General features: G+C 39.4%; 2 protein-coding genes across 5 annotated transcripts in view; one reads left to right on the forward strand and one right to left on the reverse strand.

The window, feature by feature from the left end:
- LOC307156619 (uncharacterized protein) overlaps positions 1 to 16,820 on the forward strand; it is a 201,369-nt gene that overhangs the window by 172,121 nt on the left and 12,428 nt on the right. The window lies entirely within an intron of this gene.
- Positions 1 to 16,820, reverse strand: part of LOC307155930 (uncharacterized protein) — a 120,065-nt gene that overhangs the window by 61,098 nt on the left and 42,147 nt on the right. For 2 of the 4 annotated variants that reach the window (XM_079866928.1, XM_079866927.1), the window contains exon 2: positions 14,553 to 14,808. The exons of 1 other annotated variant lie outside the window; for it this stretch is intronic. In XM_079866928.1, coding sequence (XP_079723054.1) covers positions 14,553 to 14,610 — 58 coding nt within the window. In that variant the 5' untranslated portion in view covers positions 14,611 to 14,808. Of the gene's footprint in view, positions 1 to 5,489; positions 5,540 to 14,552; positions 14,809 to 16,820 lie in introns of those variants that run through there. One more of the 4 variants, XR_013820621.1, reaches the window with a different exon arrangement.

A 16,820-nucleotide genomic window follows, 5' to 3' on the forward strand; every position in this document is an offset into this window, starting at 1 on the left:
CATTAATTTTTCTTAAGAAAAAAACAACTGTAAACATACAGAGAGATATATAATGCGTTTTTTATTGTAATAACTTTATTTAATGATATAAGTAAAAATATAATAAATATGTAATATAGTACACATATTTAGCAAAATACTCTCTATAGCTCTTTTTTTCTAGCCAACTAATCTGCTATAGCCTATATTATGGTCATCAAATGGCTTTCCTGCGGTAAATGTTATGTGACATAATTGTTCTCCAGCTGTTTTATTGACCCCTTTTTTTGATTGATTGGTCGATATTATGTATGAGGAATATACATTTCGGTAAGTTGTATTGTATCTTTCAACATTGTTCATTCGTGTTTATTTACTAGCTAGAGATGATCGGTTTACCTGCCGCTAGGGATCTGTCGTGTCCACTGATCTATATAGTGTCATTATATATAGATCAGTGGTCGCGTCACATTTACAAGTGCCAAAACGGTATTTATTGTTTGAATTTCGTAATAAAAGTGACAGAATCTGAGAGCTGAGATTTTTTTATATCAAAAATAACCTGCTCTGTCCAGTCTGTCGGTCTCCATGTCCTCTTTGCTTCGCGATTTTTCTGTGCGTGAGAAAATGGATGTGTTTTCGTGAGAGCGTGTGAAAAGTGTCAATTGCGTGTGTCTCACGGTGAATGCGTGAGAGTTGGCAGCTCTGAAGCTAACTGCGAACTGGTTCCTGCACAAGACCCGCCCTCCTCTCTAGCAATTGGCTAAGACAACCTAAAATCATGCTCCCATTGGCTGTGACAGCTGTGCGCGCTGACTCTTGAATCAAGGTGGTAGGTTGAAGGGGACCGGTGTGTTATTCAAGTCAGATTAGGGCCTGTTCACATAACGCGTCTTTTGCGCGCTCAAGTTCGTTATTTAAAATGTAGCCGCGCAGTTTGCGCGCTCATAATGGAAGCCATTGGAGTCATTACGGCTCAAGGTTTTCTTTGACGTATGTGCCATTGTCTCTCTCATACGGTCTTTTTCTTTTTGTGGTGCGATGCGCTCGTTTTTTCCAAGCGACTTTAAGCCCTGATATATGTAGCACGGTGCTCTTGTGAGGCACAACATTTAGTTCCTCCATATAGGAATTATAGTAAAACATAGATAAACAAAAACTTTGAGTCTCCTCGAGATATGGACCTATCATCCTACCACAGTGAAATAGATACTTTCATTCACTGGTGTGTTGTTGTAAAATTATTTAATGGAAAAATGGTTTTGTTGATTTAAAAATCTTGCTTTCCCCTGTTGTTTGATTTCATGGAAACAGACACCAGTGATTTTGCCAAGAGATCTCTTATTTATTTAATTATATAAAACATAGGGAGAAGAGGCAGTGGACCAAACAACGTCCTCATTCTAGTTTCTCATCATCTTCTCTGCCTTTCGGACAAAGGGCTCAGTTCTTATATGGTGACCAGGAAAAAAACTACATCACTATAGCAACGCATACATTCAGCAGAGGAACATATGGTTTCCATTAATGTTGGAATGTATACCCTCTTATGCTATGCTTGTATAAACACTGAATATACATAACAGTCTCTCCAGCACACACCCAAAGTCTCTCTTCCCCCACATCTTCACAAAATACATTGAGTACAAATGATTATGAATGTATATAAAAAGTGTAAAATAGATACATAGTACTACTGATTATGAATATTAATAAAAAGTAATAATAATACTAAAAACAACAGTAAATGGTGAAATTTGTGTCTTCAGTTTATAAGGAAAAATACCACAATGAATGTTAAGGTCATTTAGTAAGCAAAAAAGTAGAATAGAGAGAAACGAAACATGTATTAGAAAGCATTTAACTGAATATTAACTTTTAGACAGGAGACGTTGAACTTGAATGTGCTTCCCATTAAACCAGGCCCAAGTCCATGGGTCGCCTGATCAAATGTCTGTCAGTTCCTCCTTAAATACCCGAAGTGTAGGTCTTCCTGCAAATGAAATGCATAAAGATTTGTTTCAATGCACACTGATAGTCATACAATTTTTTTTTAAATGTATGTCAACTGCAGACTTTAGTTTTGGATATTGAAAAATTAACATCCTCACTTTAAAATATTTCCAGGACTACTTTCTTTTGTGGAGTAAACTTGGTGCCAGGAACATTAATGAAACCTTATTGTAAAGCCTTTCTCTGCTCTGTGTAGTCATTTTGTTGCGTGATCGAGTTCGGCTCACGAGTAAACCGCTGTCTAGTATTGCTCTGAGCGGATAAACTGTTTGCGCTGCGCAGCTCAGTTAAAAAGGTCGCAAAATGTGACCATTTAGTCGCAGTCTAGAGCCCTGTATAGTGCTGTATTTCTGCTTAACATGAGCGCCACCTACTGTCAGAGAGCGAATTTGTGTGTTTTTTTGCATTGATCTGAACTGACAAATTAGACATTCCTGTTGGTTGAACACGAGTTAATAGATATCAAACAATCAACAAAGTGTCCTGTGCTCACCACACACCGCCTATAGGTGGAGAGGAGAGATTTGGCTATAGGGTGATGTGTGATGTGTGGCTAACTTACACAGAAAAGACTTTGTTGCTCAGCACATTGTTGGATTACATATTTATTAAATGTTTAATTTAGTTTTTCCACTGCAATAGTATATAAACTGATAACGTTTAGTAGACTGATTTCAGATGATTATTGAGTCTCCAGCAAAGAGTCTCCTTTCCTGCCAGACCTGTTTTCTCTATTGTGTTTTAAATGAATCAGATCACTGAGATTCTCACCTTTCGGAGCCCAGACGTTGAATAGTTAGGTTGATGGACTTTCTCCTTATTGTCTTTAATGGCTCTTTGAGTCCCAGTATCACTCAGACTGATTGGATTAGCACAAATGCATTTGAGTGGTTATGCTGATTGGATTGAGACTGCCGGTCTGGGGCGGGTTCCTTAACCTGTATACTCATTTACATGCTTTGTTTGAATTTGTCTCCACCCCCAAAAGTCCCTCCTCCTAAAAAGCCTATAAGATACCATGTAAAGTTATGTTAGATTAGATCATGTTGGAAGTACTGCAGCCACGTACAGCGGAGTTCTCAATAAAGAATAACTTCTGTTGAACGTGATCCCAACTGTCTCCTGGTCTCTGCTTCGATGAAAGAAAACTTTACAACAGATGGTGCCGTGACCCGGATGGAGAAAAAAAAAGGAAACTCAAAGAACTTCAAGCTCAAAGAACTGAATCTTGAAACTACAAGCTCAACAAAAGATCTGACAAAGATTGCCAGACTGAATCTTTCCAGCTTCCTCCAGATTGAAAACTTCAAGCTCCAAAAATATCTCAATGCCTGACTGAGTTCCAGACTGAATCTTGAAACAAGTATCTTGGCAGTTTGATCGACAATAAGTTGCATTTTAATTCTAATACTGAGATGCTCTGCAAAAAAGGCCAACAAAGACTGTTTTGCCTTCGCAAACTGTCAAAGTTCGTGTCGATAAGACCCTCATGACCCTTTTTTATAAATCATACATCGAGTCTGTATTTACATTCTCAGTAATTTGCTGGTATGGTAATCTCACTGTCAAGGCCAAAACTGCTCTTTCCAATATAGTGAAGGTCAGCAGTAAAATTCTAGGTGTCCAGCAGTGTAGCCTCACTGACCTGTATAACAGACAGGTAGTTAGGAAGGCCAAATCAGTTATTTCTGATAGTTCCCACCCCCTTCATTTAGAGTTTCAGGTCTTACCTTCTGGGTCTCGGTTTAGATTACTTCCTGGGTCTCGGTTTAGATTACCTCCAGTAAAGAGCAATAGATACAGGCACTCATTCGTTCCGACTGCCATCTCTTTTCTAAACTCAACCCGGATGAGTAGAGTAGATAGACTTAACAATTAAATAGTGATGGGGTTGTTAGAACATGTATAGTATTGATTGATGTTGATGATGTTGTTGATGAAATGTTGATTGTTATGGAAATGTTCCCTTGTGTTGCTATATTATTTTTATGATGAACATTGTCAGATGTTTCTTTTTAACATATGGCTGTCGAATTGGAGGCCTACGTATCTATTTATCTATTGCAGAAATGGAGCACTTTGGCCTATTTTATTTATTTATCTTCTCAATTCTTTTGTTGTACAACCAGAGCCTGTAACATTAAGTATTTTATGTATTTCGGTCTTGTATTTGTGCATTTGTGTCTGTCCTGTGTCTATTTCTTGCTGCAGAACTAATTGCTCTATGGGGACAAATAAAAAGTTTAAAGTAAATTAACTACTTACCGTGATCTCAGACTGTGCTTATGTGGTTTCTCCTCTGCATGGATCTTCATGTGTCGCTTCAGGTGAGTTTTAAAAGAGAAACTCTTTCCGCACTGATCACACTTGTAAGGTTTTTCTCCAGTGTGGATCCTCTCATGTGTTTTCAGAGATGATGAGTGACTGAATCTCTTGTCACAGTGTGAACACTTGTAAGGTTTTTCTCCAGTGTGAATTCTCTGGTGTTCTTTTAAACCGTCTGCTGTAGTAAAAGTCTTCTCACACTCAAAGCACATGTACTCTCTCACACCAGTGTGAGTTTTCTCATGTCTATGTAAAGTTGGCAGCAGTGAAAAACTCTTTCCACACACAGAACATGAATGCGGCTTCTCCTTCGTATGAACTCTCAGGTGTGTCTTCAGGTTTGATGAAATAAGAAATGTTTTGCCACATTGATCACATGAGAACGGCTTCTCTCCGGTGTGAACTCTCATGTGTATCTTCACGTCACATTTAAAAACAAAACTCTTTCCACACTGATCACACGTGTGTGGCTTCTCTCCAGTGTGGTTCATCTCATGTTTTTTCAGAGATGAAGGCTGACTGAATCTCTTGTCACAGTGTGAACACTTGTAAGGTTTTTCTCCAGTGTGAATTCTCTGGTGCTGTTTTAAACAGTTTTCTGTAGTGAAAGTCTTCTCACACTCAAAGCACATGTACTCTCTCACACCAGTGTGAGTTTTCTCATGTCTATGTAAATATTGCAGCACTGAAAAACTCTTTCCACACACAGAACATGAATGTGGCTTCTCCTTCATATGAACTCTCAGGTGTGTCTTCAGGTCTGATGCACTAAGAAATGTTTTGCCGCACTGATCACATGAGAACGGCTTCTCTCCGTTGTGGATCATCATGTGAACATTAAGGGATGATAAATGACTGAAACTCTTTCCACATTGATCACATGTGAACGGCTTCTCTCCGGTGTGGATCCTCATGTGAACATTAAGGGATGATGATCGACTGAAACTCTTTCCACATTGATCACATGTGAACGGCTTCTCTCCGGTGTGAATTCTCATGTGAATCTCAAGACTTTGTTTGGTTGTGAAACTCTTCCCACACTGAGTGCAGGTGAAAGATTTCTTGGCTTTTCTTTTCTTTAAAAATGTCTTTTTAGTCTTTGAGCGACTCAGAGGTTTTTCTCCAGGTTTGACATGATGTTCCTCCTCCACTTCACTCAGTTCTTCACTCTCCTCCTCCACTTCACTCAGTTCTTCACTCTCCTCGCTCTCTTCCATCAGGTCTGACATGAAAGAAAAAAATATTAAATTTAATTTTCAGAAATTAAAAATGATTCAAAGAGAGAAATATAAAGTGAAAGGACATGAAATTGAGTCCTGATGTAGTCCTGAACTCACTGATACAACCATTAACATTAAAATATAATTCTTGGGCCCTTGGTCCCCCACAGTATCAACTTGAAGGAGCAGCAGTTGAGGCCAGCAGAGAAGAGAGAGAAGGGTTAGCGAAGAGGCCCTTCAAAGCTTGACAAAGGTCACACCTTGCAGGGCTGGCTCAACCAATAAGAAAGGGAGAATTTCTAAGTGAGAGTTTCCTCTGTGGGGAGGATTTATGAGTCTTTGTTCTAAGCGTGCTCATTTCCAATGGCACGCTGGATTGGTGTCTGATGATGAAACTAAGAAAGATTCTTGTAATACTAATATGTTGCACAGCTATCGGCATATCATGTACACAATCATTTCGATGTTCAAAGTACTAATTTATAGAGACCAAACATGGTATGCGTGAGGTTACGTTGACTGTTGGTTTCTATAATAAAATACATAGTATCAAAGAGATAATAGTATCAACAGATAATAGTATTAAAAGACACAACACAAGACAGTAAATCATTCACAAAATGTTCTGGAATGCATGTTAATTTCATGTTAATCAGTTCTTCAATAAATTAATGCAGGAGAGTCTGTTCTAATATTGTAGGATTTGTAGCAGGGGCCTTGTTCACATTGCTAAGAGTTATAAAACCAACTTACCTGATCGTGGTCATTGTAACGATGACCTTCTTGCCCTGTTTGGGGGGATGGGGCCACAGATCCCAGAGTGAGTTATTTTGTTCATTTCATTTGTTCATTATCATTTGTTAAACTATAACAAATGCTTGTGTCTGACTTGTCTCAGTCGTTACACACGTATCCAAACTTTAATTGAGGATAGTCAGAGTGAAAGGGCTTTAGATACAGCTTAGGTTGTGATTAGCTTAGTGAACACTGTACATTGTTGGGTCCCGGCTGTAGTAGAGGCCGTGCAGCAGGGCAATTGGGTGACGGTACGACACTGTAGTCGTGGGATAAAACACCGCTCTTCCGTTCAGATTACAACTTCAAATAGATTCTCCCCACTCAGTGAAACACCCACTGAGAATCCTGTTGAATGTGCCCTAATTATTGGCGATTCTATCACACGGAACGTGAAAATAAAGACACCAGCCACCATAGTCACATGTTTGCTGGGAGCCAGAGCGCCTGACATCAAAGCAAATTTAAAAGTGATGATTTGAGAGAATTTTTCTAATGCCAGTAAAAGAGGGTAAAGGGAGGGGGGTAATTGTTTGGTAATTGGTAATTGTTCTTACCAATTTAACCAATCAGATTTATAGAAGATGACATGATAAAGTCATGAGTTAGTCACTTGATCTTATTGTTGTGTCTGTCTTTATCCTATAAAACCTGATGTATTCTTCTTTTTGGTTGGGATTCTCTGAAAATTGTTAGAGGACTCTCCCAGCCGTAATTAAAGCATATTCAAAGGCATTGTCTGAAGTCTGTTTATTATTGCTGCAGCAAGTTAGTTAGGTTAACAAGTTAGAGTTAGAACTCTGAGCAGGACGTCGATGAGTAGATGCGCTAGAGTATAGGATTAGAACTCAGGGCCAGGCGTCGACTGAAGACGCGCTCGAGTATAGGTATATAGGAACTCTAAGCCAGTTGTCGACTGATACAGAGCTAGAGAAACTCAGGGCCAGGCGTCGACTGGAGACACGCTCGAGTATAGGTACAGTATATAGGAACTCTAAGCCAGTTGCCGACTGATACAGAGCTAGAGAAACTCAGGGCCAGGCGTCGACTGGAGACACACTCGAGTATAGGTACAGTATATAGGAACTCTAAGCCAGTTGCCGACTGATACAGAGCTAGAGAAACTCAGGGCCAGACGTCAACTGAAGACGCGCTCGAGTATAGGTATATAGGAACTCTAAGCCAGTTGTCGACTGATACGGAGCTAGAGAAACTCAGGGCCAGGCGTCGGTTGGAGACACACTTGAGTATAGGTACAGTATATAGGAACTCTAAGCCAGTTGTCGACTGATACAGAGCTAGAGAAACTCAGGGCCAGACGTCAACTGAAGACGCGCTCGAGTATAGGTATATAGGAACTCTAAGCCAGTTGTCGACTGATACGGAGCTAGAGAAACTCAGGGCCAGGCGTCGGTTGGAGACACACTTGAGTATAGGTACAGTATATAGGAACTCTAAGCCAGTTGCCGACTGATACAGAGCTAGAGAAACTCAGGGCCAGACGTCAACTGAAGACGTGCTCGAGTATAGGTATATAGGAACTCTAAGCCAGTTGTCGACTGATACAGAGCTAGAGAAACTCAGGGCCAGGCGTCGACTGGAGACACACTCGAGTATAGGTACAGTATATAGGAACTCTAAGCCAGTTGCCGACTGATACAGAGCTAGAGAAACTCAGGGCCAGGCGTCAACTGAAGACGTGCTCGAGTATAGGTATATAGGAACTCTAAGCCAGTTGTCGACTGATACAGAGCTAGAGAAACTCAGGGCCAGGCGTCGACTGAAGACACGCTCGAGTATAGGTATATAGGAACTCTAAGCCAGTTGTCGACTGATACAGAGCTAGAGAAACTCAGGGCCAGGCATCGACTGAAGACACGCTCGAGTATAGGTATATAGGAACTCTAAGCCAGTTGTCGACTGATACAGAGCTAGAGAAACTCAGGGCCAGGCGTCGGTTGGAGACACACTTGAGTATATATATTCATAGAAATAGGGGAAAAATCTACCACAATTTGGCGGGCCAATCCAGGAGTCCTCGGAATATCCCTCTGTCGGATGGACGGGGATCAGGAACGACGTTGTCTTCATTCTGCCAGACTGCAGAACCCAGTTTGGCGAGGATTTTCAATCAGGATTTAGACCGTACCATAGTACTGAGTAGGGCTGGGCGATATGGAGCAAAAAATATATCTCGATATATTTAGCTATATCTCTATATACGATATATATCTCGATATCTTTACAGGAAAAATAACCCCCCAAAAACTACTGCAAAAACAAATATGCCAAATACCTCAAAATCTTTTTTTATTGAAGTGCAAATAGGTAGGCAGTTCATGTAGGAACAAAGTGTTTCTGCGACATTTAAAAAAAAAAAAAAAAATCCCTGTACAACTGTAGAGTAAAACATTAATTAAAAAAAAAGTGATACAAATGCATCTAAAAATTGACATGAGTGTTACAAAAAATCACACTGTCTGGGGCCTCTGGAGAACTCAGAACAACTGCTAGCATAAAGTTTAAGGTAAAAATAACTGCCATTAAATTACAGTATCTAACTACTATGCAATTAGATAAACTGTTCATTCATTACATCACTTTAGCTCTGTCTTTATCCACCTTTATCCTCTTCTCTTCTTTTTGGCACTGTATCTATAGCAGAATAGGTAGGCTAATGCTAATTTATAATGTGTCATGTAAATTCGGCCATCCGTCACAATCAGGAAACTTTCACCGTGTCTAGACCTGGCGCGAGCTGCCAGGCCTGTTTCTACAGGGGAGCATGATAAGTGTGAGTGTGTTAAGCGCCCTCAAACAAAAGCAATGCGGCGAGAGGCGACGCTACACAAAAAATTACCAACAACAACTGATCGCGCGTGCACTGTTTCTGACGCACTTCAAGCACTCGCTGGGCGGGGAAAGATTGATGTGCCTGACCGGACTCGGGGGACTTGGTTGAATGAGACAACACGCAAGGGGAGGGGGAACAAAAGCAAGGAGGCTGAGGAGGGCGGGGGCGAGCACAGCACAGAGAAGGCAAACAAGCAAAGTGGCGAAATCAGAATTAAATATAAACAATATATCGATATATACGATATGTCAAAATCCATATCGAGTTTAAAAAATATCTCGATATATCGTAAATATCGAGATATCGCCCACCCCTAGTACTGAGACTCCTCTCATTAGAGTCACAAATGATTTACTCTTATCATCCAATCATGGTTGTATCTCTCTCTTGGTGTTACTCGATCTTAGTGCTGCATTTGATACTATTGACCACAACATCCTTTTAAATAGACTTGAACATTATGTTGGCATTAGTGGAATTGCACAGGCATGGTTTAAATCATACTTATCTGACCGTTATCAGTTTGTAGCAGTAAATAAAGAGATGTCTTATCGATCACAAGTTTAGTATGGTGTACCACAAGGCTCAGTACTAGGACCGTTACTGTTCACTCTGTACATGCTACCCTTAGGAGATATCATTAGGAAGCATGGCATTAATTTTCACTGTTATGCTGACGATACTCAGCTCTATATTTCTTCACGCCCAGTCGAAACTTACCAATTCACAAAATTGATGCATAGCAGATTGTTATGGCCCTTGGCCTTTTTCTGGTCATTCTCCTGCGCCTCCTCTCTTTCAGGCCTAATTGCGGTCACCTGGGAAGTTGGTGTTTAAATAGGAGCTTCTCTGCTGCATTGATCTCTTTCTTCCTGCTCTGGTCTGGTGGCTAAAGGCTCGAACGCTGCTCTGTTGTGGCCTGTCCGGGTTCACGCCTCGCTCGGGACGCCAGGATTTTACACAGATGCACATTTAAGTTTATTTAAGTTTGTCTTTTATTTTTACACTCAACACTTGCACCTGCCCTACACTACTGATACTGACGTTCACACTCCATATTTGGTTCTGTTGTTTAAATTTGTGATATTACACAATAAACTTATGTTTTGCACTGTTTGTTTGTGACATGGTCTCCAATCTATTGTTATGGCCCTGAGTCAACAGCTCGAGTTCTTACCAGAACCAGGAAGTGTGACCATATTAGACCGGTTCTGTCAAAACTGCATTGGCTCCCTATTAAACATCGCATACATTTTAAAATATTGCTGATTACTTACAAAGCACTAAATGGTTTAGCTCCGCAGTACTTGAGCGAGCTCTTAACGCATTATAGTCATTCATGTCTATTGCAATCTCAAAAAAGCAGACACACTCTGTCAGTTCAAAGCTAGACTAAAAACACATCTCTTTGACCTAGCTTTCACATAATACATTATAGACTTCTATAATTTAATGTTAGGCTGCATAGATTAGGCCAGCCGGAACCGGGAACACTTCCCATAAATCCTGATGTACTTGGTACATCATAAGAAGGATGACGTCTAGGGGTGTAACGGTACGTGTATTCGTACCGGACCGTTTCGGTACAGGGCTTTCGGTACGGTGCACGTGTGTACCGAATGACTGAATGCAATATTTTGTGTGCGGAACATGGGTAAATTTTCGCGTTTCCACACGAACATATTAAGTGGCGGAAGTCTCTGCGTTCAGCGCAAATCCCGGCGAAAAATCACACACCGCGCACTGTACAACAACATACACGGCACGCTTTAGCCCAGCCTCTCGCTAGCTAGCGTCATGGCCAATGCAGAGTTGCAGACAAGCCCATAGACCGAAAATATGGCGATCGGGTTTCATTCTCGCGCAGCTTTCATGAGCGCCGTTTTTACGCTCCGTGTGCGCCGCCGCACTCTCCGTTCCGCGCGTGCGTGTGTCTGCGCGCTGCGCTCTCTGCTCAATGTTCAATGTTCGACTCCGTGTTTGCGCTGCGCGTTCTGCTCTGTCGTTAACGGCCCAAACACTCCAATCATGTACCGATCACGCACTGGAAAAGCAAAGTCCGCCCAAATAATGTGAAATTTCTCAGTAGTAGACTTCTGTTTGCTGAGCTGGTATAGTCATGCTGGGCAACAATGGTCAAATAACCTGCTCTGATCACATGCTCTGGTAATAAAAGCTTTGTAGGGCTATATTTTATTTTGATAATTAGTAAAAAAAATGAAAAAAAAAATCTTAAATTGATTGTTAATTGATTATTGAAAAATAATAATACATTGATATATCTATGTTTAATATTATTTTAATATAGGGCTATTTTCTGTTCTTTTTTTCCCCCGGTGTTTCATTTAATTAGGTGATTCTAAGTTTAATTATTGATGATTACAAGCTTGGAGGAAATGCAATTAATTACAGCAAATTGTGCAATTAATTAGTTAATTTTTTTTTTTTTATCGATTCCCAGACTTAATTTTTAAATATGAGCAGGCCTACAAGCTGGGATTGGTAATGCTGCACTGTAATCATAGTTATTCATTTATATTTTTCATTATATTTTATTATGTGATATTGGTTTGAGACAGAGTATTTTATTTAGTGGAGAACTTTGCAGCAGTATTTTATTTCTTATTCTTTTTTTTATTTTATATATATTTTATTATATTTTATTAAAAAGTGTTTAAAAAAGTGTAAACAAATTGTTAAAAAAAAAGTTTATAGTAATAAACAACCTGCAGTTTAATGTTTGCATTTCTTTCCCTTACTGTCATCATATAATCATCATATAACACCGATTTTATCATCACTGCATTGGTTACCTATAAAGTTCTGTATTAATTACAAGGTATTGCTACTGACTTATAAAGCCCTAAACGGCTTAGCTCAAGTCTATTTAACGGATCTTCTATCGCCCTATAATCCATCACGCTCTTTAAGGTCACTAAATTCGAGGCTTTTGGTCATACCTAGGATATCCAGATCCACCAAAGGAGGGAGAGCATTTTCACATTTGGCTCCAAAACTCTGGAATAGTCTTCCTGATACTGTTCGTTGCTCAGACTCGCTCTCCCAGTTTAAAACTAGATTAAAGACGCATCTTTTCAGCCAGGCATTCATATAACATTTTAAATCTTACTGTTCAAACTACAATCTGGTCTCTAGTTCGTAGATGCCAGAGGAGAACTGGCCCCCGACTGAGCCTGGGTTCTCCCAAGGTTTTTTTTTTTTCGGTTCCTTGCCACTGTTGCCTTTGGCTTGCTCAGTTGGGGATATTTAATTTAATTAATCAATCAACGATACTATTGATCAGCATTACCAAACGTGGACGTTCCACTAGAAACAAACATTGATGTATTGTTTTAATTTATTACTGTGAAGCTGCTTTGATACAACCTATGTTGTGAAAAGCGCTATATAAATAAACTTGACTTGACTTGACTGTACCGAAAATAAACCGAACCGTGACTTTAAAACCGAGGTACGTACCGAACCGTGATTTTTGCGTACCGTTACACCCCTAATGACGTCTACGCTAATATTAGTCTCTCTGTTTATCCCGAGGTTTTCCCGCAGCCTGCCGGATCCAGGCCGTATCCAGATCTGATTAAGGACCTTCGCCTGGACACGACGACAACGCAGTGCTGAAGTGTCCACTAGTCTCTCCTCTGGGAAGGCCTCCTTTACCTCTATACATATAAAATGTTGTCTGGATAATTCCAGTTTGCGTGGCTACGCAGATGCGACGACAATTTATTATACGTTTTTAAGGCATAAAACAGTTGTTTGAGGGTTGATTTGTGAAGGACTACACTCCTGCACACTTATATATTCAAACGCACATACGTATCGATCGAACACATGATGCGCATGTGCACGCCGTGTGCGTTGTCCCAGGTTTGCGTTTCAGAGGTTTGCGCAGAGAAAACGGGTAATCGTTTGCACCTTCGAACCTGTTTCAGGGAGTGTGTTCTCGAGACACTAGGCACTTTTTTGTGTGGATGGGCAGCCGGAGCGCGTTAAGGATTTTGTGTTAGAATGGTGTTGTGTTAGCGTCCTCTAAGTTAATGACTAATGATCTTCGCAACTTCACTGTTACGCTAATTTCTATTATCACTGTAAAGCTGCTTTGAAAAAATCCATACTGTTAAAAGCGCTATATAAATAAAGGTGACTTGACAATCAATATAAACATTTCTCAAAACTCCCTTTACCAGGGACGTGGGAACTATACTGTGAGAGGGGGGGCGGGAGGGGGGTTAAGGCGACCGTTATTTAGAACGTGCCACTTTATGGTTTCCATGGTGACGCGTCATTGCTTGTCACGTGACACACCGCAGCAACAACAGCGCTGAATGAATGATGATCTGCTTTTATGTCATTTTTCCTTTTTTTATTCAGAATATTCACAAATGTGTTAGCTATGGCATGAAATATCTGATATTCCGATTGTCAAATACATGCAAGTGGAAGTGTATTGTTGTTTAAACACCTTTATAACGATCGCGTTAGTTGAGCTGTATGCGCGATGGGCGCCGCCATCTTAGTTTGTGCCGCAGACGCAGTTCAGAGAATCGGATCTGTTGGATTTACAACACGTGAATTCATCCACTTCTCCCGAAATGCTTAAAAGTAAGTGGCTGGTGAACTGGGTGAAGAATAGAGTAAACATTAAAGTTACTTACACAATGTGTATCTGATATGAATAAAACGTGCCGAATTATAATGGAAAGGATTATTGTTACCTCTTCAATAGACATCAGTGTGTATTTTACAAACTCTAAATGTATTGTTTTTTTAGTACTTATGTGAATTTATATGTCTGAAACCTAAAATACCTCAAATAAACAGTATGTGGTTGAAAACACTGAAAAGTTGTGATATATGACAGCTCTGAGCGCGCCTATCTCTGGCTAAATTCAACATTTTAATTTAGCAGTTGCACTGACCGTGAATGCACTGACCGTTCTAATCACACCGATGTGATCGTACGCTCCAGGGACCAGCCTAGACTGATTACACGATCGTACGTGCGAAAGGCTTAAAAACAAGAAATTTTATGACACAAAATTTTGAAATGTAGGCTTAAATCAAACACATTTTATAACCATATATATATATATATAAAAACACAATGGAAAACAAAAACAACGAGAAAAAAAACCCCAGCTGGCTGACCCCTAGAGGGGGGGCGGCCGCTCCCCCCGCCCCCCCTGTTCCAACTTCTATGCCCTTTACTGACCATTTGTTGATGAAAACCCAAAACATTCTGTACCGTTTCATAGTTGAACTGTTTATCTAAATGTGATGAAGTGCTTGAATGTTTAGCATGAATGTTCTTCAGCATCATGAATGAATGAAGAATAAACACCAACCTCTTTGTTCTTCAGGATCTTCAGTGTGTTTCATTCTGCAGGGTTCTGGATCACTCATGTTCTCACTGTCCTCTTTAATAAACTCAGTCTTTGCAGATTTCAGCTCTTCCTGATGCTCTGATGCTCGTCTTCACTTGTAGCTGATGGGAATTTACAGCATTTATTGGGGAATTACTGTGGGAGGAGCTTCACTGATTATGTGAATGCTGTGGGAGGAGCTTCTCTGATGATGTATTCCAGCGTGGGAGGAGCTGATCTGCCAAAATTAAAAATATCAATTATGTTTTTTCAAAAAATTTTAATAATACATGACACTAAGCATTTATCCCTGTCTATCTATTCATTAGACATCCATCTATTTGTATTGCTAATCCTAACATTATTCTGCTTCTTCATTAAAATACAGGTATCTAGAAATATAGAAAATAATATTAATAATTTAAATTCTTCCAAATATAAATAATGGTAAGAAAAACAGTTAAAATCATAAAAACAGAAATAAAGGTACATATAGTAGCCAACACCCTCAGTCTGTTGACATGAAATTAGCTTTAGGCTAAATGACCATTTACAGGAGATCTGAAGACATCAGCATAATAAATGAGGAGAAAACAGGAACTATTGTCATGAAATAAAGAGTGTTTTCAGCAGATCTGTTAATATTGATGAGCCTCAGACTATCAACACTCATTCAACAAGCCATTCAGGATCATCAGCAGTAGGGCTGGGCGATATATCGATATAAAAAATATATCGATATATTTTTAAACGCGATATGGAATTAGACCATATCGCATATATCGATATAATTCAAATTTGCGCTGTGATCCTTGCTCAAGGCAACAGCTGACCTGGAGCTCTCTGCACTGCTCCCCGCGCCCCCGCCCCTCCTTTTCCAGTTTGCGTGCGTGTTTAGAGCATGTATGTTATGAGAGGCGAATCATGACTACTTCAGAAAACCCAGCACAATAGGAACTACCAGGCAGTGACATAAGTGTACGCTGAAATAAAGTTTTTCACCTCAGAAAAACAGACTTTCTTGTCCTGTCAGCCGTTATATGTGCTCGTAGCGCACACTCATCAATTGCACGCGCAAATGCGGCGGCGCGCGCTGTTCGCTGTGTATCACCTCACTATCGCCAAACTGCGAGCATGCAACGCCGTTAGGCTACGTTGTAAATTACACGAAATAAAAGTAATGCAGGTATGATTTTCATCCTATTCACCAGGAGCAGTTTCCATGTTTCATTAACAGTTATTGTTAATATTGTGTATTCACCATGGTAACTGTCGTTTCCATATTAACCCCATGCCACTTTATTTTTCTTTGTGTTATTTTTTAATATTTTTTAAATGACTGTAGTGGCTCATACCAACATTGTATTAACAAAAACTAGTTTGGGACTGCTATTTAATAGCTTTAGCATAGGCCTAATGTTTATTTATTAGTACTAGTCTTTACTATTAGTCATATTCTTACAATTTGTGTGTATGTTAAGTAAAGGGGGGCAGTACTTGTGTGTGTGTTAAAACGTGTTATACTTTGCCTATATATATATATTCAATGTAAATTCTGATAATCATAATTAATAGATCGCAATTACAATTCCAAAGGAATAATCGGCAATTGTGATTTTTGTCATAATCGTGCAGCCCTAAGGTGAAGAAACCTGTTTATTATTTATTCATTTGATTTTTCAAATGTTCACTGAAAGAGCCTGTTTCAATAAAACTACTTTTGATGTCATATTTGGCTTTGACTTTGACTGAACATTTGCTCTCACTTTGCAGAAAAAATATCGGGATATATATTGTATATCGATATTCAGCCTAAATATATCGGGATATGACTTTTGGTCCATATCGCCCAGCCCTAATCAGCAGATCATCTCACTTTATTCTGAGTGTTTGCTGTTAGAAACACATTATTTGAGTCAGGATACATGATAAAAGCCTGTAAAACTGCTGAAAGACAATACTGTTATTTCTCACAATATAACATGGATAAATCATCAATAATAAAACAAAATAATTAAATAAATAACCTCTTCAGGCAAACAACTACAACACCATAATATGTGAAAATATAGTTTGACTTGATAATATATATTAATAGCAATAAAGTAATTCCATTAACATGTTATATTTGTACAGAAATTGACACTGATCATAAAACTCTTAAAAATAAAGAAAATGTAGCCTAACGTCTCCTGTGTTAAACTTCACTATATTCCCATGCGTGTATAGATTTCATATTTCCCACTTATT

The sequence above is a fragment of the Squalius cephalus genome, assembly GCF_949319135.1.
Source record: "Squalius cephalus genome assembly, chromosome: 1".
Taxonomy (NCBI): Eukaryota; Metazoa; Chordata; class Actinopteri; order Cypriniformes; family Leuciscidae; genus Squalius; species Squalius cephalus.